Here is a 21,654-nt window from a genome sequence, read left to right as displayed (position 1 = left end):
ATTTCCCAGTTAATCTCCAGGTAAAAATGGGGTGGAGCAGGGGGTGGCTGTGGGAAGATTTGGGGGGGGGGGGGGGGTGGGGTGACCTTGAATGTCTGTTCAGCATGTGACTTTCAGCATGTGAATTTAGCTTTCCAATCCTTTTCCCTCAAAATGAATCATATAGTACATGCATATCGTCTATGTATCTCTGGAATTATTATGCCAAATGTGAGAACTGGAGGGGTGAAAGAGACAGAGATTAATCTAATGAAAGCTCTTGTAGATACAGTTAGCAAAAAACAGTATATTGTTAATTTTTAATATTCAATACAATGATCTAAATGATCAAGAACCACAGAAGTTTTAAACTGCTTATGATAAGACCATAAAATATATGAAAAACATTTAGTGTGTATACACTCTTATATTGTGTTTTTATAAATTAAATTGTAAAATATGGATAGGTTGCGATTTGGAAGTGATTGTAAACATGAAAGTGTGGGAGTTTCACACATGTCTGCTTCCCTGTTTGGGGACATTGTCATTATTGATAGCCTTGCTGCTCAAGGTTGTTCACGTGGTATAAATGTGGCGTTGGGGAGGTGTAGATAACGTATGGACACCATGAATGCTCTCCACACAGTCCTGCTCCTGTGCTTTGGCCTCTTCCTGGGTGACTTTCTCCTAATTTTACACTTTTCGTTTTGTGTATTTAACGTTATTTTCTATATGAACAATGTCTTAAGGAATTGTAGAACAGACAGTTTAAACTGTTATTAGCAAATTGTGAATGTAAGATTTGAATTTAAAAACAGCTTAACATAAATGAATAAAGTAAAAACGCTTTGTTTGTGTATGATTTTGCGTTTAGTTCAGGGTCTGAACTACAAGGCCCTGTGGCAGTTCAGGAATATGATTGTTTGCACCATACCTGACAGCTGGCCTGCTCTGGATTTTGCTGACTATGGGTGCTACTGTGGAAAGGGAGGCTCTGGAACCCCTGTGGATGACCTGGACAGGTCAGGGGAAACTGAAACTGAAGCCACCCCCCATGCCCTCACCTGTATGAACATGATTCCTACTTTGTACGGGTTCTCCAACAGGTGCTGTGAGGTTCACGACAGATGCTACAGTGATGCCATGCAACACGACGCCTGCTGGCCGATCTTGGATAACCCTTACACTGAAATATACGCCTACAACTGCGACAGGGAAAACCGGGTAGTCTCGTGCAAAGGTGAGTGCCTGCTGTTCATGTCAGAGGAATACCTGAATCTTTCACTGGCAGCATTGCAATTTGCAGACGTGGGAGAAGTGCACCTTTTCTCTGCTAATGGCTTCTCATCTCTCATTTCTAACCACAGCGGAAGATAACAATGAGTGTGAGCAGTTCATCTGCGAGTGTGACAGGATTGCGGCCCACTGCTTCGCTGAGTCAGAGTACATTCCAGAGCACGAGCACTTGCCCAGCGATCACTGTAAATAAACAGACATCGAACCCCCTGAGAGCAGCGTTGTCGTGCATGACTGGTGCACTGAGAGGCATGAACAAGCTTATACTGCTAATTGCAGGCTTTACAAACTCACCTATGTGGTATAGCACCTTTGTGAAAGTGATTAAGTGAAAGCAATTTATTTTCAACATTGTGATACACAGCAATGAAATGTGTCCTCTGCATTTAACCATCACCCTTGGTGAGCAGTGGGCAGCCAAGGGAGCCCGGGGAGCAGTGTGTGGGGACAGTACCTTTCTCAAGGGGACCTCAGTGGCACCTTGGCATGTTGAGATTTGGTTACAAGTCCACTTCCCTACCCGCTAGGCCACCATTTCTCCAGATCTGAGACTTTAAGTCTATGCAATTTTTTTTTTTCAAAAGCCAAATTATAAAATGACATACTTGAAATGCTCTGTTGTATTGATGTATTTCATTGTATTATATGTAAAGAAGCCAAAACTATCACGGGACATGGACCAAATTAACAGAGATGCCGCAGGCTTTGTTAGGTTCTACACACAAAGCTGCTGTGTTTGGTAGTAGCCTAAAGCCTAAGACAGTCGCCAATGAACCAGGAAACACAAAGTCACAGGTTCCAACGCCACCGTTGTGTCCCTGAGCAAAGACACTTAACCCTGAGTGTCTACAGGGGGACTGTATGAGGCGCCCCCTGGGCCATATATCAAGAAATGCATCTGAATACAATGCTCGCACATAAACAAACTCTTCAAAAATGTAACGTGTGATATGCATGAAAACACTATGTGAATGTGTATGTAAAGTATTTCTTGATATATGGCCCAGGGGCGCCTTTGTAGGACTGTCCCTATAACGCCTGGGCACATGTATGGATAAGAGCGTCTGAAAAATGTGTACATCACACAGATCAGGCAGGTGTGATAACATCACACAGGTGAGGCGGGTGTGATGACGCCCTCTGCTGGCACCGGGATGTCACAAATCTGCTCACACTGGGACATGTCAAAATAATACAATAAGGAAAAGAAATGATTTTATAAATAAAATTTTAAATGAAGTAATCTGTTAATTTTTGGTTTATATGACAGTGGTATTTTATAACCTTGTTTTTCATTCTATACATTTATAAAAAGCTCTTAGTGTAGTATGACATAAAGGCTCATGATGACAATAATTGCCTGCTCATATGAGTATGGCAGAAAATAAGCAGTAGTGTTGACCTGGGTCTTTCCTTTTTGTTCAACAAAAGTTTTTCTATCAAAAGTTTTGAAATGTTTGGTGCACAGATAAAATAGTCTTTAGTTCCCTCTTCATTCAGGTAAAGACTTATAAACATCAGTAGGTTATTTATTTGAATTTACATTTCTGGAACTGCAGTGTAATTGATAATGTAACACATTTCAGGTTCAAGACAGCGTCAACAGTAACTACAACGGGACAGTTTCATGCCTCTGCACTCTTACTGATACGTTTATTTCCCATTTTTATTTTATTTTTTTGCACATCCTGTGTACACGTTCTCATGGGGCAGTGGTGGCTTAGTGGGTAAAAAAAAAGGACTCATAGCAAAAGGATTGCAGGTTCAAATCTCAAACCACCAAGGTGCCACTGAGGTCCCCTTGAGCAAGGTACTGTCCCCACACACTGCTCCCAGGCAGGGACGGATTATGGGTCATGTGGGCCCCTGGGCAAAACGTTCGCGAGCATTCGCGTTCACGTCACCGTGCCACTTATGGGTCCAAACTAGTGCGGTGTACCGTTTTGTAAAAGCAGAACAATGTTGACAAAATCTTTTACTGCTTTTTACCTCGGTAAGGTTACCAATAGCGGTTAAGGAAGCGGCCCTGTAATCAGAAGGTTGCCGGTTCGAATCCCGATCCGCCAAGGTACCACTGAGGTGCCACTGAGCAAAGCACCGTCCCCACACACTGCTCCCCGGGGGCCTGTCATGGCTGCCCACTGCTCACTCAGGGTGATGGGTTAAATGCAGAGGACAAATTTCACTGTGTGCACCGTGTGCTGTGCTGCTGTGTATCACATGTGACAATCACTTAACTTTCAATTATAGAGACAGGTAGCAATGTAGCACAACCAGATCGTACCATGACAAACATTATTTGAATGTCATACAATTCATGCTCTAAATCAAAGCACTTTTGCTAATCATCCCATTTCTATTCAGCAGCCTGGTTATTACCATGGGAAAAGATAGGTCTCTCCTCATGAAGTTCTCTAATGTGAAAATCTGTCCCTGCTCCCAGGGTTCCTTTCATGGCTACACACTGCTCACTGAGGGTGATGGGTTAAATACATAAGAGAATTTTGTTGTGTGCATGGTGTGCTTTGCTTGCTGTGTTTCATAAAAGATGGCACAAATAGTACATTTTGAACCCAGATAAGTCTACACCCAGTTTTGAAATTACTGGGATTGCATGAACATTGCCACAAAGATCTGTTTCAACATGCCAGCTATTTCCAAATCAGCTAGAAAATTCTATTACAGTCACTAAAATGTAATTCACTGATTTGAAAGTCATCTTGATCTACAGTAGAGCTAATTTGTTGTATATAATCTAGTGTCAACCAGTGAACCTACTGAACTGGGGGAAGTGGTAAGCCTCATTAATGAGTGAATATAGCAGATATGGCCCAATACCACCGCTGAACTTCTATAGTTTTGTTGATATAGAAGTTTATTGATGTTATGGTAGAAAAGCATCTGAACGTAAAACTGGGCTAGAAATGATTTCTGATTCTCTTCTCATTTATGGTTTTCATGTTTAGTCGTAAATTGCCCGTGTCAACAGCTGCAATGAGACACAAAATGATAAAAACGATCACTTTCACTTATTCACAGTTTCACTGTTTACTTGCCAAATCCCTCCCACTTTACTTCATTGAACATTAACACTGCTGATCCTATTCTTAGTAGTCTATACTATAACAAATGAGGCAATCTATGTGAAGGCCAGATTGCAAAGCATTTAATACCTGATATAGAAAATGCAGGTAAGTCTGTGAAAATTATGCTGTGACTGAATGATCAAACAAAAAGAATGAAAAATTTAAAGAAAATGTATGTAAATATTTTAAGGTGGGTGATTAAAATCCCAATGTGACCTGGCATCTATTACGGAAATTAAAGTGACCCATGAGTGGCACCAATGGGGAATGTAAAATGTACTTTTCCCCTTCACCTGCAGGGGGTGTTACGTTCATCCTCAACATCAGGAAAGGTCCTGTGATTTCTATTCTGCTACACCTATTAATGTGAAATTATGATTCTGGCAGTATATACAGACACTTGGAGACTATGTTATTTCCAATATTTCATTTATAGACCTGTGTTGATGTTTTCATAAAACATAGGTTTTAAAAGTTTAATACTGTAAATCACCTATATTTCTAGATATTGTGTATGCTCTACTAAGAACATAAATGTGTTATTTTTGAGTAAATTTATGTCCATCATCTAACATTGTAAGCCCATTACAGATTTTTTTAGAACATCATACTCATATTTTTGATTTTATTTCCAATCCTTTATTTGCAATGTTTAATATAAAACATAAGTCAATTCCAGGGCTAATAAATATGATTTTGTATTGCTAATATGATTACAAATTTGACATTTTGATGAGTTGAGAACAACTGAGCTATGTTTAGAGAAACATTCTTTTCACTTGCCTCACCCTCAAGCCCTTGGGGAAAGGATGGAGTGCGAAAGGAGCAGAAAATTAGAGCTGAAAAGAAGAATGTCCTCCTTCACCCTCCCAGACATACTCTCACTTACCAAAACATGGTGGCCCGCTGCTATGGTAACCCTTTCAGGTGAGCTGTCACTCATGTTGTCAGCGCCTCAGCAGGCCCCGACGTGAAGTATCTCAGCAGTGACTCACACACCACTTACTGAACAAGAACGGAATGCGTGACCCAGAACGAAAAATGTGAAGGTTTTCCCAGGGTTCTCTTAGGTGCTCAGCTGATCTACAACGTATGTAACATAGGAGATGGCATAAATAGTACATTGTGAACCCTCATAAGTTTACACCCAGTTTTGAAATGACTGAGATTGCATGAACATTGCCACACAGATCTGTTCCAACATGCCAGCTGTGATCTTTTCCAAATCAGCTAGAAAATATTTTTAGAAACAGTCACTAAAAAGTAGTTCACTGATTTGAAAGTCATCTTGATCTACAGTAGAGCTAATTTATTTGTTGTATATAATATATATATAATCTATAGTGTCAACCAGTGAACCTACTGAACTGGGGGAAGTGGTATTTGCTAGCTAAGCCTCATTAATGAGTGAATATAGCAGATATGGCCCAATACCACCGCTGAACCACTGCAGTTTTGTAGATATAGAAGTTTATTGATGTTATGGTAGAAAAGCATCTGAACGTACACCATGAATGTGTTATATGACCGTATAGCTGCAGACCAATTGGAGTTCCTTCGGAAGAGGGCAAGCCCACAAAGGAAGTGTGAAACTCTATGCTATGAATGATTTCTGATTCTCTTCTCATTTCTGGTTTTCATGTTTAGTCATAATATGCCCATGTCAACAGCTGCAATGAGACACAAATCCTAATAAATGCTGATTTATTAACAAAACCGTGACAACCTGCATAAAAGTGTCACAGCATCATGGTGGACAGAAACAAAGATGGATGTGACAATATGTGTAAATTCCGGACTGATAAAAACACGAGCACCAATACAAATATTTTACATTCATCAAACATTTATTTCAACAAAAAAAACTTTTTAAAAAAATCTTATTGTTCACATGGAATCATTTATTTTACAATCTATTCATTTTATCACAGTTTTCTCAAATGCTTAACCAACACTGAACACTGACCAATGAGAACCATTATGTGTCCACAAAGATTAAGCGGTGACCAGAGTTTTAGAGTAAGGGTTTAAGCTGACCAAAGACATGTTCTCCAAACTGTACCGGCTATCTCCCGATAGGATCTTCATGGGGAAGGGGGAGGTGGGACCGGTGGGGTACTTTAGGTGAGGAAGCTTGGTCCTCGGCCAGGTTCCTGGCTTTTGAGGGATTCTAATTTGTGTACCTTTCCTGGTGGGTGGTGGTGGGGAACAGCCATGATTCACAGCTTCTACTAAGATTCTGTAGTTTTGGCCTCTGTTGTTGTCCCACAGTGGCTGTGTGCAGCCATCGGGCCAGAAGAAAATGCAGAACTCCAGACGTTCCCTCGTGTCCAGGTTGGCGGGGAGTGGAATGCAGAAACTAAAAATGTCTGTGCTGGAGCCTCCATTGAGATGCCACAGGTGGGTGCAGGGGATGTCGTGATGACTGCGCCATGAGTCAAAGGTGACTCGCACACAAACCCTCTTCTCGAGACTGACGTTGCAGACACGCACCGTCCCGCTGAGAACCCGTTCTGTCACACTACAGTCCTCCAGCTGAACCAGATTCTCCTCTAGACGGGCGTGGAAGCTGGAGTAGTCTGCAGATGGCTGAGGGAAGCCCAGTTGTGGCCTCCACCGACTCCCAGGATCCAAAAATTTCAGCTGTGCCGTGGACGAGGCAGAAAGCGGAGAGTCAGTGAGACCATCATCCGGAAGGTCTGCTGAGTAGACATGCACAGACGTGAGAGACAACCCTCTGGAGTCGGCAAACACAACTTTCTTCTTCTTGTGCGTGGTGCCGCTGCAACCCATGCCACTCTGCCTGTCTGAAGAGTTGAAGGAGCACTTGGAGAAAGAGGCTGAGGAGGATGAAGATTGCGCCCGAAGCAGAGTGAAAGACCTATTAGGTTGACGTGGAGTGTGGTTGTGGTGGGTATGGTGGGGCTTCAAGGCAGAATAGGACCAGAGGGAATGGTGAGCAGCGTTCTCCAGATGCGTGGCCAGCTTCATAGGGAGCATTGACTCATGGACACCTTGACCGCCAAACACGTGGAGCACCCTGACCAGAGACAGGGGACATTTGAACCAAATCTCAGTTATTATGTGCTCTTATAGCTATAATTCTTTACCAAAAACAATACAACAAAAAATACATCCTATTACCACTAACAACAACAACAACAATAATAAGTTATATACAGTATTTATGGGTAGACATTTACTGAATATTTCAGACGTTGTTATCCAGAGTGACTTACATTCAGTAGTTACAGGGACAGTCCCTTTGGTGACACTCAGGGTTAAGTAACTTGCTCAGGGACACAATGGTAATAAGTGGGGTTTGAACCCGTGACTTTGTATTCCTCTGGTAAATATGTGAGTGTGCTACGCACCAGGCTACTACCAGCCTCATAATTATAACATGGGCCAATGGCTAATTCTCCAGAGATGTTTTTAAGTAAATTGGACAGCTGATAGAATATATTCATACTATAGTTATTGGGTACACGTTAGGTAAATGTCACAACTGATTTACTGAAACTAAATCATAAAGCGTCCAGACACAATACAAACATTTTTACATTCTCTTTCTGCAATGGTATGTCAGGACCAGCAGTAGAATAAAGTTCGAAAGCTTAAGAGGTATTAATGTCCAGGCCTCAGGCAACACAAAGCAACACTATACACAGACTGAGGAGGACAGGTAATTCCAGAAGCCAAACATCTCACCAACAACAATGGGCAAGTTCTGTCGAATGCACAATCTGAATAGCTGACACGTCTAAAATGTCATCTTACTTTGTGCAGCTCATTCTCAGTCAGCGTCACTGATTATGTCAATGGAATCCTTCTCTACGTTCTTAAAAACCTGCAATGACATCAGTGCAATGTTGTTAAATGCGTCAAGAAAAAACAAGGCTATGAGAAAAAAGATCTAAACATTGAAAGACATTACAAGAAATTTGTCATGAAAACCATGCAAAATTATTTATTTCAATATATGAAAACAATTGCCAAATCCTGCCTGCTACAGCCAATATCCTACAAGTAGTAGTAATAGTTTGATATCATTAACATACATTTTGTTTAAGATAAAAGAATCTAAGCTCAAACAGACATATTAAATATGTAAAGAAATAAATAGCTTGTATTTATTAAAAATAAAACAGCAACTTACTCACTGTGTTCTGAGTACTGCTCCATTTTTCTATTAGATGTTAGTGACTCACAGTGATCTGCTTTTAAACCCGCGAAGCACCGTCACTCCCTCGCGCCTCCTCCACCCCCGGACGCGTGACGCACTCCTCCTCGGCACGTGGGCTGGCCCTGCACCAGAAATCAGATCCAAACTGGTTTTTACAAATGGCACGGTGCACATGCGTCTTGGTGCACGTGTGCCATTATATTGGCACTGTGCAGCACATGGTGTTCCCAACCTGATGACTTTTTCCATACATTTCTGAAATCCAACTACTGTATCAAATGGCCAAATTCAGAAATTTCCGTTTCATTTCTGTCCTGTTTATCCGACCCCTGAAAAACATATTTGATCTTTTCTCTGATGATGACTTTACTATTTCTTGCCACACTGGAATTATGGCGCCAATAGCCATTTAGGGTGATGGGTGATTTCATCAGTAAAGATCTGATCACTTTGATTGTTGTTTGATTGTGTTGATTTTTGATTGATTGTGTTCTTTCTTCTTCTTTTCCTTATCAACGGTTCAGTGACCTCACACTTTCCGCATAAGTCGAGATAAGAGTAATCCTTCAACAACTTTAACAGGTCTTGGAGATAAAGCTCTGTTTATCTGGAGGGCTACTACAGCCAAAACAGGGCAGCCGTGGATGCAGCAGTTTTGTTGATTAATGATCATCTTGGAGAGGAATTTATTAAAATGCTTTTTTTTCTTAGCAGTTAAATAGTGCAACATTTAACCCTGGACCCCAAGGAACATGAGCCCTGTCCAGACTTTCTTCCTAGTATTTTTCAAAGCAGAAATGCACACACCTTATGGGAACACCTGGCCATTGTACATAGAGGAACTCTTTAACATAGTATTTTATATCCTCAGGCACCAATATGTAATTGATCCTCCTTCCCTGTTGCAGGAACGGCATTTGACGACTTATTGTTTATGACTACTTTCAATGGCTTAGGCGTGTCTCCCAATACATATACTGTAGTTATAAAATGGTCCTATTTTTGTAATTAAATATTTATTTCAAAAATATATTCTCATTTTGTTTTCATTAATTGTTCTGTGTGTCAGTAACACACATTCGCAAATCACTTTGAATGACATGACGGGGTGGTAGTATTCTAGCGGGTAACACACTTGCTATAAACCAAATTCACAGGTTTAAACCCCACTTACTACCTACCATTGTGTCCCTGAGCAAGACACTTAAATCTGAGTGTCTCCAGGGGGACTGCCTGATAAATGCCATAAAAGTAAATGTACATGAGCTAAATGAGTAAACCTTCCCCACTTAAACTGAATACTTGAATTAATGGAGCTGGGATCTAATTCACAAAAGAACTAGGTGTAAGTTGAAACATGAATCAATACATGAATCACAACACACCCTGTATTCCACATGGCGGCAAAGTCTGCAAATTCTTCCACCAGGACCCGTCGGGCCGGTTATAGCTCAAACATGAAGATTTGTGAATTCCATTCATGGATCCACCTATCTGCATCATCCACCAGAGGACAGAACACAAGAACTTTGTACATATAAGGGCTCACCTGCTCTCTCCTTTAGTGGGCGTCAGGGCACCTGCAGGTATATAACATATAGTGGCAACCAGTGAATCTACTGAACTGAAGGGGTAATTGCCAGCCAAGCCTCACTAGGGTCAGTGGTGGCCTAGCGGTTAAGGAAGTGGCCTCGTGATCAGACGTTGGAATCCCGATCTGGCAAGGTGCCACTGAGGAGCCACTGAGCAAAGCACCTTCAGGGGCAGTGGTGGCCTTTTCAGGGGCAGTGGTTGCCTAGCGGTTAAGGAAGCGGCCCCGCAATCAGAAGGCTGCCGGTTCGAATCCCGATCTGCCAAGGTGCCTCTGAGCAAAGCACCATTCCCGGTCATGGCTGCCCACTGCTCACTCAGGGTTTTTGCCCAATACCGCCCCTGAACTATTATAGAATTGTAGCAAGACACTTAAAAAAGAATTTGTTGATGGTCATGGTAGAAAAGCATGAACGTTCAACATAAAGATGTTTCATATGGGACCAGTTGGAGTTCAGAAGTGGGCAAGCCCATGAAGGAAGTGTGAAACTCTGGGCTGGGAAGATGTTCTTCAGATTTTCATGTTTAGTCATGTTTAGTATGTATGTTGCAGGTTTATTCGTATGGTTATGAATGTTTAGTTGTAATATGTGTACATTTTTTGTATGTCATATAATTAATTCCATGCATTTGCATTATCCAAAAGAATGACCTTTGACACTATTGAACTTTGAACAAATTTTCATATTATGGGATTGTACTCAATACATTAGACAAATAAAACATTTAATTAGCCACAGATTAAACTGTTAATTTGCCAAGATGACTGTCGTGGGCTGAGTGTACTGTATGAGCAGTATGGATCACTGATCGCTTTGATGGGTCTGCCACCTACAGGGCAACAGGAGAAAATTCTGGCACATAAATCATGTTCCAATAAACATTTATTTAATAACTGTTAATTTGCTTGAATTGAAGAGGGAATATATATATATATTCCCTCTTCCACTCAAGTTGACAAGCGTAATTAGAACATGCTTTAAGGCAGATGTAATCAGTCATCAGAGTATATTAAAATTTGTGAATGTTGGGCAATGTCAATAGTTACTTTATTAGTGATGCAATGAATTCGTTTTTATGCTAAATTTTAAATCTAAATCTCATTGAAAATCCATGTGACGCACAGCAGACATCCAGAAAGGATTCTTCAGGTAGCATGACAAATTTGGTTTATATTTGTATGCCACTTAAAACCGTTAAAATTGTGAGTGTGCAGAACAATCACTTCCTTGGACAAAAAAACTGCTATCGGACTCAAGGCAAATAAACACAACAAGGTATGTAATTTGTGACGGATCAAAGGCTTAAAGATGCCACTTAAGCCACCCATCAGTGAGGAGTGTCTGAAGGATGACCTGGGGGATCTATTTTCTTGGACAGCATGTGGCAGGAAACACATTAATGCCTCATTTCTCCTCCGTAAACCATGCTCATGGAGAGCCCGGTTTGGAGATTAAAGGCAACGTTTGCATGACGGATGTGTGACGCATGTCCACTTGGGCCAGAAATGAGCAGACGGCAGAATGTTCACGTTGAGGAGAATCACTTGTGTTTGCTCAAGTAATCTCCATTGATTCTTTCTAATCAGTAAGTGCGATTGATTCCGTGGTGGTTTTACTCAGAGGAATGATCGATCTCAGGCAGCCTAGACACCCACATGCGAACGGATGTTTGAAGGTTTCCTCGAGAAGTTCAGTCACAATGCATTAATAATAGCAAAACACATTTCTGTCTTTGTAACTCAGTGCAGCGTCTAAGAAGGCAATATGCATAGAAATAAATCATAAATAAAAAGCACACGGCGTCAAATGTCAGATGGACCCCTGTTATGTTGTTTCATTGTGTTCCACTAGGTGGCGCTACAGCATCACAAAATAAAAATAAAAATCATCACCTCGAACCTCAGAGCTCAGGAGGTAGCATATCCGCACCGTCTGCCTAGCCACTGGGATAAAAACCTTGATCTTCCTATCTATGTACAGTTAAACCGGCTTTCACACATCTGGCGATCAGCAGCGTTTAATGGCATCTCCAGCACTGAGACCAAATAAGGCTGATTAACGCAAGGGCTTTCTGGGAGTTAATTAAAATCGAATAAACCGCCCCAGCCTGGTTTTTATTCCGCAAAGCAACACAACAAATAGCCTGTTTACCCGGACGCAGGGGGCAATTTCTTCCAGCCCCATACAGGGAGGCGACCTCTGTTTTGGTTTTGGTGTGCACTGGTGGTGATGCGTGGTACAGTCGTTATCGCCGCTTTGGAGACCGCAGGATTTGAAGGCCGGGATCTGTTGATTTTCTATGGTGGTGCTGCCTTCAAAATGGACTACATTTACATTTACATACACGGCATTTATCAGACGCCCTTATCCAGAGCGACTTACAGTAGTTACAGGGACAGTCAGTAGTTACAGGGACAGTCCCCCACCTGGAGCAACTTAGGCTTAAGTGTCCTGCTCAGGGACACAATGGTAGTAAGTGGGATTTGAACCTGGGTCTTCTGGTCCATAGGCGAGTGTGTTACCCACTAGCTAAAAGGTTAAGAGGTAATGCAACTTTAACTTACCACTATTTATACTTTTTTATATTTTGAGAGAAAAAATGCATAACGACCAGTTATATTGCAAGCAATTAACGTCCCAATTTATGCCATTGGCCCGTTTAGCTTACCTGCCATAGATCAGCTGAATTCATCTTTGCATTTGTGCATAATTTCAGTGGATATATAGGTCTGTCGCTGGCTCCACTTTAACAGCACATGAGATCTCCGTGGCACATTTGGAGGATGAAACTGGTCGTGACATATTGGAGAGTCCCTTTTATCACACATTTGCCTGGTTTCTGTACCCTTGTGCATATCATTACTGTATATTTTTGCATGATTCATGAACCCATACCACATAAATGTGGTCCTTATATCTCCCTCATATTTTTCTCCCAGCTTCCCATAGGTTGCAGTCACTTGAAACAGCCTATGCCATAATGAATGCCCCTGGTGGCAAACTCAGACTTAATTAATCCTGATCCCTTTTACATTTCCTCCATTCGTTATAACCTCTATAGACTGAGGATCTGTCACATGGCGGTCTTTAGCTTTTTTCATTTTTCTGAGGCCGGCCACTCTGGAAGGACACATGCCCCAGGCTGCCCTGTCATTGGACGCTTCATTAACACACTGGCGGTTCACCTTGGGAAATCCTAATGATTTCCTCCCCCTTCCCTCCCTGTGAGTGAGTTCCCTCTTGTTTGATCCCCCCCCTCCTCATTTTTTCATTTTTTTTTTTAACGTACCTGATAATCTTCATCTGTTGAAAAGCCTCTGAGAAAGTTAAGAGCCAGGCAGGCACTTTGAAAGGAGTGTCATTTATGCAGAAGAGTTTAAAAGAGAATGGCATATCTGGCTTTCCGTATTCTTTTTGTTTGATAATCACACAGGTGATTCAGAGACGAGGGGAAATGAATGAGGTTCAAGAACGCAGGTCCTCTTTTTTTCTTGCTCTGTGTGTGTGTGTGTGAGTGTGTTTGAATGATCAAAGTGTGACTGCTGCAGTATCAAAAAGAGTAAAAATATTGCTGTATAAATGAAGTGCATTCAATTTGAACTTTTCCATTAATTTGCAGCTCAAAAAAGGTCGGGCATACAAAAAAGAAATAGTTAAAATGTTGGTTTGTATTTTTTATTTATACATCTTGGCATGTTGAGTTGCATGGTTGAATTGCAACATGGATAGCCCTGTACGCTTTATAAAATACAATTTGCTCCCATCATTGCCAAAAAGCAAAGACAGTGCACAGCATTCCTGGGTTGCCAGGTAGTCATTTTAATTCCGTGGCAAGGTGTGTACCACTAGTAAACATTTTTCAATCGTATGCTCCAATTTGGCCCCAGATGGCAAGATGGTGTTCTTAATTTTTTGGGGACGTGTCTCATTTCTGTCCACTACAATTCCATAGGACCGGCTCAGTTGCCCTGGAGCCAAAATTATCTTATGCCTTTCTAACTATTCATAAATATTTGATTGTCAGAAATTGCCTCAAAAATGGACAGCGCCCACGATTCAGTTTTGATTTGAGATGAAACCATCAAGAAATCTATTTTGTATGTCATGAATAATTCAGGACTTCGGGAGGAGACATAGAAAGGGGGCTGCCTGGATTTGGGCAGGACTCCAAAAATTGTCATACAGGCTCTCTGTAGATTCTAAAAGCCAGCGTCCCTATTTTGCAAGTGCCAGCTGACATTAACCTCTCAGCCCAGTTAAGTGGAAAAAATGTGAATTGTGAATCAAGTGAGAACTTGAGCCTTGAGATACATGCATAACCTGGGAAAATATGATTTTGTGAAAAGGTTTTTTTTTTTTTTTTTTTTAATCACAGACCTCATCCGTCTCCCAGGCGACCAGCCTTTGACAGATGGCTGAGGGCTGGACACTGGGTTGTCCAGGTGAAGTCACGGCCAAGACTCTTTTATCCATTCACACAATTTCTTAAGGAAAGACTGAGCTTAGAAAGTTACTGAGCCTAAAAAAATGTTTTACCATAAAAAATAGACTTGAAAAAGCAATTACACCTACAGAGCATGTAAACTCAGGCCTTAGCTTTTAGTCCGAGGAGACGTTGGTTGACTTGGGTTTTGCTCTACCAATTCACCCAGAAATGACCACCCTTTTTCCTTCTTTCATTCCTTCTGTGCTTTTCTTTTTTCATCCCTTTGGCCTTTCTCTGTATTCATTATACCCCGACCCTGAATATTCGAGTTCGAACGTTGCCCACTTCTCTTCGTCTTTTGTAATTCAGTGACCTCCAGCTGTGTACTAAATGTGAACCCTCCTCTGCCCCCCCCCCCCCCCCCCCCCCCCCCCCCCCCTTCTTCGTTCTTTTTATGCAGCATAACATCGCCTTGTGTGTCACGTCAGAAAAAGAGCAGAGAGGACAGAATTACTAAGCCCCCTCAACGAGGATGAGCATAAATATGCCAGTGTATTATGATTCCAGAGAACAATTGAAAGCAACCGAAACAGCAAAGCAGGATGTCATGGATTTTGACAGAACATTATACTGACTGTGAATAATTGCTTTGTACCTAATTATACATGAGTGTGCACTGTGCTTTTGTGTGTGTGTGTGTGTACATGTGTGAATAACACCCACACTTTGAATCTACATAGAGGAGTTCAAAAGCCTGAGACCGCTAGTGAAAATGCTTTCATTTTATTATTTTTTCTCATTGGAAATTACATAATCAAATTACATAAAGTCATCTGTATTTTACATTAATCTTCAGATAATTTTATCCTTTGTGCTTTCAGGGATCTGTGCTTCATCCAACACAATGCATCTAACATTTTTATTTTGAATTATTTTGAATTTTACTCAACCCAATGACCATGAGTTAATTGCTGTACAGAACAATAACTTGTGAAGACCAAAAGGAGGCAATATAAGGCCTTTACTACTTTTCTCTTTATCCATTGATGGCAGTAGTGCCATGTGTAGAGGTACTTCATTTTATGACACTTGCAACTTAAAGTTTGTTTATAATGATACACTTTCCCAATATATTTTATTATTGAGCCTCAACGAAGGGCATGCTTCCTTAAAAGATAATCTTCTCGGCATAGAAACTGTAGAAGTAAAAAAAATATTGGTTTATTTCAACCAATTCAATAACAGAAATCCAAATTGCAATGGGTCCTGCTGAACCTATTTTGTGGCACCCACATCAATTCAGATTTGGTTACTGAACAATAAAGAGGAACTGTCTGTGTTGCTGATCTCTGGGTTGTAATGTATGTCTGAGAAAGGGCTGCTGCATCAAACAAATGGGCACATTAGATTTCCAGATGAATCTATCAGATTCCTCTCGCAACGTGCTTGATTCAAAATTCAATTAAGAAAGTTTTGCAATTACTTTAGAGGGCTGGCAAGAGAAAGAATGTGTGAGAGGATGGGCGACCTTGTGTTGTTCCCCTAGGCTGATAAGAAGGAAGCCTCTTAAGTGATCTAAATAGGAAATTGTGTCGGCACAGCTGTTGTTCCATTAAGACCTCCACTAGAGGAGGTCGTAAAGGGGCTCCTGAAGAGAGACATCCCCACCTTGCCCCGACCCGCTGCTGCATAACAGAGATCACGCAGCAAGGGTACTCACCATGGGGCCCGGCTAACGCAACATCGCTAAGAGCGTCTGGAAATGCAGAGGCTGTCTGAGAGCCTTGTCTGATTTCCAGAGCTCTGATGTCCGTGATTCTTAGACGTATCTCTTTAAAAAGGCCAGAGGTGCCACAAGGGATGGGATGTTGTAGGATGGGTTAAGATGACTAAAGGGTCCTCACTAACCAATTTTATCACTATAATGGTGTAGGATTAAGAGAGTTTCAGTACCATATTCTTTTATAGAGCTAGAAATGTCTAGCTACGTCCATGAGCAGAGCTACAGTGAAGGGGATTTTAAATCTTACACTTATTGTGGATAAATAACAGAGTTCATGATTTTAATCCAGTAATGATGCCTGTGCAGAAATTTTCTGTAGTGGAAATGAAACCTTGAAACCTTTTTCTTCATATGTGAAAATTGCCACTCACAGCTCTATGCTTTTCAACACAGTTCAACACAGTGAGGCTCATCCATGTTGCCGCTTTGAGTGTCACAGAATACGATGAGCTGATTCCTTCACAGTTTGTTGTAATGGGGCCACACAGGGGCATGGCGAATAGTGTTGAGGCTTCACACCTCCAAAGTCATGAGTTCATTTGCATGCAGGCTTCTTCATTTCACCCAAAGGCATGCAAAGGCAATTGGTGACTCTAATTGCCCATACAGAGTGTGTGAGTTGGCTTTAATATTTTCAAAAGGTTAAGGACTATATCACGTTTAGAAATCAAAATGCACTGATAATAATAAAATGCAATAAAATTGCAACAAGCCCAAAACTGAAGCTGCCATGAGACTGAAACCGATCATGTCTCATCCCACCAGCAAGCACACAATAGGCTTTACCATGCAACCCTGCATCTGTTGCTGAGTCACGGGAAGACTTGACAGGTAGAACATCAAGACAGTGGGGAGAAGTGACGGATGCAGGCGGCGCTGATGTCCAACGTGAATCTGTCTTCTGAGCTGTCTTTTCCCGGCACAGAAGCCCTCCGGGAATTTCTGACGTTATGCAATGCAATTTCATATACGGTAAACGTGAGCTGTTTCCCGCGAGGAAACCCTCACGACACCCCGCACAGTGCCAGCAAACACGAGCCCCACCCCACTGTTTCTAACCGTCACATCTGTTTCTAGTCCTCACATCTGCTGTCTGATATGCAGTCCGGCAGTGTCAGTCTAGCCGTGACGTGTCACAAATAGACCTTCTTTTTTAAATCTGTTTTTTAAGAAAAGTGGCCTTCATTTTTTTTTGGAAGCAAAGGTTAGCTGAATTCCAAATTCACAGAGCTCCGCGAACGACCCCACAGTTATCTTCCAGCCTCATTCCTCTGGCAACCCTCTCAGGGAGCAGTGCTTCTTTGTGTGAGCAGATTGGAAACACAGTTCCCTCCTCCTGTCACCCTGAGACGACTGGTTATCTGTGTGAGGCCTATTATGATGGCGGACGACTCTTTATTTGAGGATCTGTTTCAGAGTGATGAGTCTGTGTCTGTTTTTTTTTTTTTTTTTTGAGAGAGAGAGAGAGAGAGAGAGAGAGAGACCTGGCCTCACACCACAAAGCACTCGCAAGGGCTGCCGTGAGTTTTAAAAGCAATCTCCTGACCCAATTTTATTTTTTATTTTGGCACAGTAGAAACCAAACTTGTGTCAGATAAAAACCTACAGTGTGCACATGAGAAGAGTTCCGACACATCGGCAAGGCAAATCTGTGAGACACTAATATTTTCCGTTCCAGACCCGACCCACATTTACCATTCTTTTGGCCCAGATATGATTTTATGGATATGGGTCATCAGTACCAACTCCTTTCAGAATTAAATTCTTTCCTTAAAGTTTTCTGACATCATGCAAAACTGGCCCATACACTCTCACAAAAGGATGGGGCGCCATGGCCCTTATCGTATTAGTACCGTACCTATTTACACACTCTAGGAGGTGCAATGGAACTTGGACTCACTGTATCCATATTTCTGACAGTAGTCACAATTCCATTAACCCTTACATTGTGCAAAATTAGAATGGAAACACCTATTTTCAGCTTTACATATCACATGGCATTCTAAAATGCATCTGAATGGAGAAAGAAACACATTTTTTCCACGACTTATGCATCACTGGATCAGTTTTGTCACAGTCATTTTCACAACTGTGTTTCATGGAAATTTCGTAAATGGTACGACGATGGTCTGGGCAGAAAAAAGGACTGACTCTATGGGAAGGAATTCAAACCCAATTCAAGACCCAGAAAACCTTGATAGGTAGAGGCAGGTGTGCATTTAAGCATTTCAGCCCTCGTGTGGTTGCTTTGTGTCTGAATTCTCACCATGCTTTTTTATCCTTACAGATAAACATATCGCGTTGGAGTCTTTCTTCCCTCTTCATTTCAGCTGTGTGCTCCCAACTGGTTTCCATCCTCTACTTGTATGTATTTTGCGCTCATTGTTTCTCGTCTTTCACCACATATTCACCAGGATAAAAAACAGTTTAGAGAGATCAGGCGAAACTTGAGTCAGACTTGTTAGGCCCCCAAGGTACCTGGCCTGCGCTGCCTCTTTTGCTCTCTGTCCCTTCCTCACTTCCCGCTCCTCATTTTATCTGCGTGTTCGTGTGTTTGCCGACTCCATCGCAAGACCGTGAGGATGCACACGGCAACGTCAATGTGACATAAAAATGACGATAGTGCTCATGCGGGACATCCCGGACAAGCCCAATGACGCCTCTCACCTCCCGTTAACTTCTGATTTGATTTGGGGGCAGTGGTGGCCTAGCGGTTAAGGAAGCGGTCCCATAATCAGAAGGTTGCCGGTTCGAATCCCGATCCGCCAAGGTGCCACTGAGGTGCCACTGAGCAAAGCACCGTCCCCACACACTGCTCCCCGGGCGCCTGTCATGGCTGCCCACTGCTCACTCAGGGTGATGGGTTAAATGCAGAGGACACATTTCACTGTGTGCACCGTGTGCTGTGCTGCTGTGTATCACACGTGACAATCACTTCACTTTACTTTACTTTACACTTAGCCTCTTTCTGAAATTGCTTCTTTGATTCCATGTTTAAATGAGCGCGTAGGCCTCACGCGGGCCTTCTCAGACAGCCCCCTCGTGATGGCGTTCCACGCTCCCATAGAAGACCTGGCATGGTGCCGGCTCAGCACAAACTCTGTTTGGCGTCTCGGAGAACAGCTGAACGTAGTGGCGGCTACAGCTACAAACGGAAATGGCGCTAAGTCGCGGGGAATGCCGCGAGCCGGTCGGGGAGAAACCGGGCCTGAATTATTTAGCCCCGCCGCTCTCGCGGTGCGAGCTGGGTGCTCCGAGCGCTTGCCCCCCTTTGGGGGATTAGCGCCTTTAATGGGGTTTTCTGGGGACCGAGACGGCCGGATTGGGAGCGATACGTGGCCGAGGGGTAAGCGGGATACTGGGATTTACAGTACGTGCGCCGGAGACCGCCGTGCTTCAAACCGCGCCATTTCCCACAGTCATTTACTCTGCTGCCTCCAGAGGGATTTGTTTATCTTCCGTTTAAAGACAGAGGCAGCCGTCTCCAGCCTGTTTAGCCCCCCCCCATCCCGCCTTGCAAGAGACCGGGGGGGTAGGCTGCTCATTCTGCTCTGACTCTGGACATGGCTGGCAATCAAATGAGACTTACTGATTCGACCCAACGGGTTTGGCCGCCTTCCGGATCTTGCCCCGGTCAGGCGACCAGGGGGACGATAAACCATGATAGCCCAGATTAAAGCCTGAAACTCGGCACAGCTATTTCTCCTTAGGGGGGTCCTCAATTAAGTTTCCCTCCTATGAAGCCACATAAATGGGTAATTGGATGGAATTGGGAATATTTATCACTCGCAGACGCAATAAACTGTTAATATCAAATTATTCCACAGTAGCAAAATATGGCTTGATTAGGTGACCCAATTTTTTTTATATATTTATCCCAAGACCCTAACAATAGGAGCAATCCAACACGCCCATTACAAACCTCTAATGACTCCAATGAGAAAATGGAGTAGAGAAGAAAAAAAAAAGTCAGCGGTTAGTGTGACGGTGACACAGTTTCCAATACGTCCACCCAGTTAATAACATGCTGACATGTGACAACGGGATGTTGCGGCAGCCGTGTCTGTGACAAGCGCACATCTGGTGCTGTCCAGGAGCTCTGTGGGATTATGGGGTCTTAAATAAGGTCGTGGGCGTTCCACTTCCTGTTTCCAGACACAAGCCTGCTCCTGGAGGGGGGCGGGGTCTAAGGTGAATAAAGGCCATCAGGAAGACCTCGAGACGCTTTCGAGGGGAGACACTGATACCATGGCCGTGATGGAGGGTCACTACCGGGAGTACGGGATTCTTGACCCAGACGCACCTCGCCATGATTCTCTCTTTTTTAGAGTGCTCTAAATGGATTAACGCAGCAACACGCTCGGCGCCTCGCCCACACAGACCCCTCCCCCTTTATCCCCCGCCTTGCCTGCACACTACCCTTATGCCTGAGCGAGGGATTTACTTGTAATTTTCTCCTCTGCTCTCTTCGTGTGACTGGGGGTCTCAGTACTGGTGACTCATACTCCAGGCCGCCCCTCCTTTTTCCATCTCCTTGCTTTATTTATCTTTCCCTTTTCATGTCATATTAGCCTTTATTGGAGACCACTGTAGTGCCGAGTTGGACTTGAGCCCAGGGGACCAACGTCCACACTCCCCTATATCTTTTCCTCTTTTTTTTCCCCCTTGTGAAATGCCATTAACACTCCCCCTCAGATTTGTGTCAATCACATTACTTCTGACATCACGCATATTGGAAAAAAAAAAAGAAAAGCATGGTGCTTAAAGGTCGACCCACACGTTCGTTAAACGGAAGCTGGAGGAGAAAAGAACATTTTCCTACGACCTGAAAGACCAACAAGTGAAGTGAAAGTGAAGTGATTGTCACTTGAGATACACAGCAGCACAGCGCACGGTTCACACAGTGAAATTTGTCCTCTGCATTTAACCCATCACCCTTGGTGAGCAGTGGGCAGCCATGACAGGCGCCCGGGGAGCAGTGTGTGGGGACGGTGCTTTGCTCAGTGGCACCTTGGCGGATCGGGATTCGAACCGGCAACCTTCTGATTACGGGGCCGCTTCCTTAACCGCTAGGCCACCGCTGCCCACAAGGATGCTGACCGGCCGGTGAGACTCGACGCCTCGACGAGCCCCGGCGTCTCATCCTGACCAGTAATTATACAAATGGGCCCTTTTCAGACCAGGCCTTTCTAGATCCCCCGCTCAAGAAGTTTTGTGGCAAGCAGCGACTTAATTGGTCTCCGCTTCCGCCGTCCCGCGCCAATTACAGCGGCGTTAGCCTGCCGAGGTTGCGGCTGTGCAGACGA

General features: G+C 43.1%; 2 protein-coding genes across 3 annotated transcripts; one reads left to right on the top strand and one right to left on the bottom strand.

Annotated features, from left to right (window-relative positions):
* The first annotated feature begins 291 nt into the window (after positions 1–291).
* Positions 292–1,468, top strand: LOC114786318 (phospholipase A2-like). Its single transcript, XM_028973339.1, has 4 exons — positions 292–655; positions 854–1,001; positions 1,086–1,219; positions 1,347–1,468. Exons 1-4 carry the CDS (start codon positions 598–600, stop codon positions 1,466–1,468), a joined length of 462 nt encoding a protein of 153 aa, XP_028829172.1. The 5' UTR covers positions 292–597.
* A 4,717-nt stretch (positions 1,469–6,185) lies between these two features.
* Positions 6,186–8,603, bottom strand: ppp1r3c2a (protein phosphatase 1 regulatory subunit 3C2, duplicate a). Of its 2 annotated transcripts, none has more exons than XM_028974009.1 (3): positions 8,525–8,603; positions 8,142–8,211; positions 6,186–7,401 (listed from the first exon to the last, which is right to left on the bottom strand). In XM_028974009.1, the coding sequence occupies exons 2-3, from the start codon at positions 8,153–8,155 to the stop codon at positions 6,357–6,359; spliced, it is 1,059 nt and encodes a 352-aa protein (XP_028829842.1). In that variant the 5' UTR covers positions 8,156–8,211; positions 8,525–8,603; the 3' UTR covers positions 6,186–6,356. The 2 variants fall into 2 exon arrangements, with proteins under 2 accessions (XP_028829842.1, XP_028829841.1); XM_028974008.1 differs by having other exon boundaries at positions 8,521–8,599.
* Positions 8,604–21,654: the final 13,051 nt, after the last annotated feature.

The sequence above is a fragment of the Denticeps clupeoides genome, chromosome 3 (genome assembly GCF_900700375.1).
Source record: "Denticeps clupeoides chromosome 3, fDenClu1.1, whole genome shotgun sequence".
NCBI classification, from domain to species: Eukaryota; Metazoa; Chordata; class Actinopteri; order Clupeiformes; family Denticipitidae; genus Denticeps; species Denticeps clupeoides.
The sequence above is the reverse complement of the archived record's forward strand: the minus strand, read 5'-3'. Positions and strand labels throughout refer to the sequence as shown.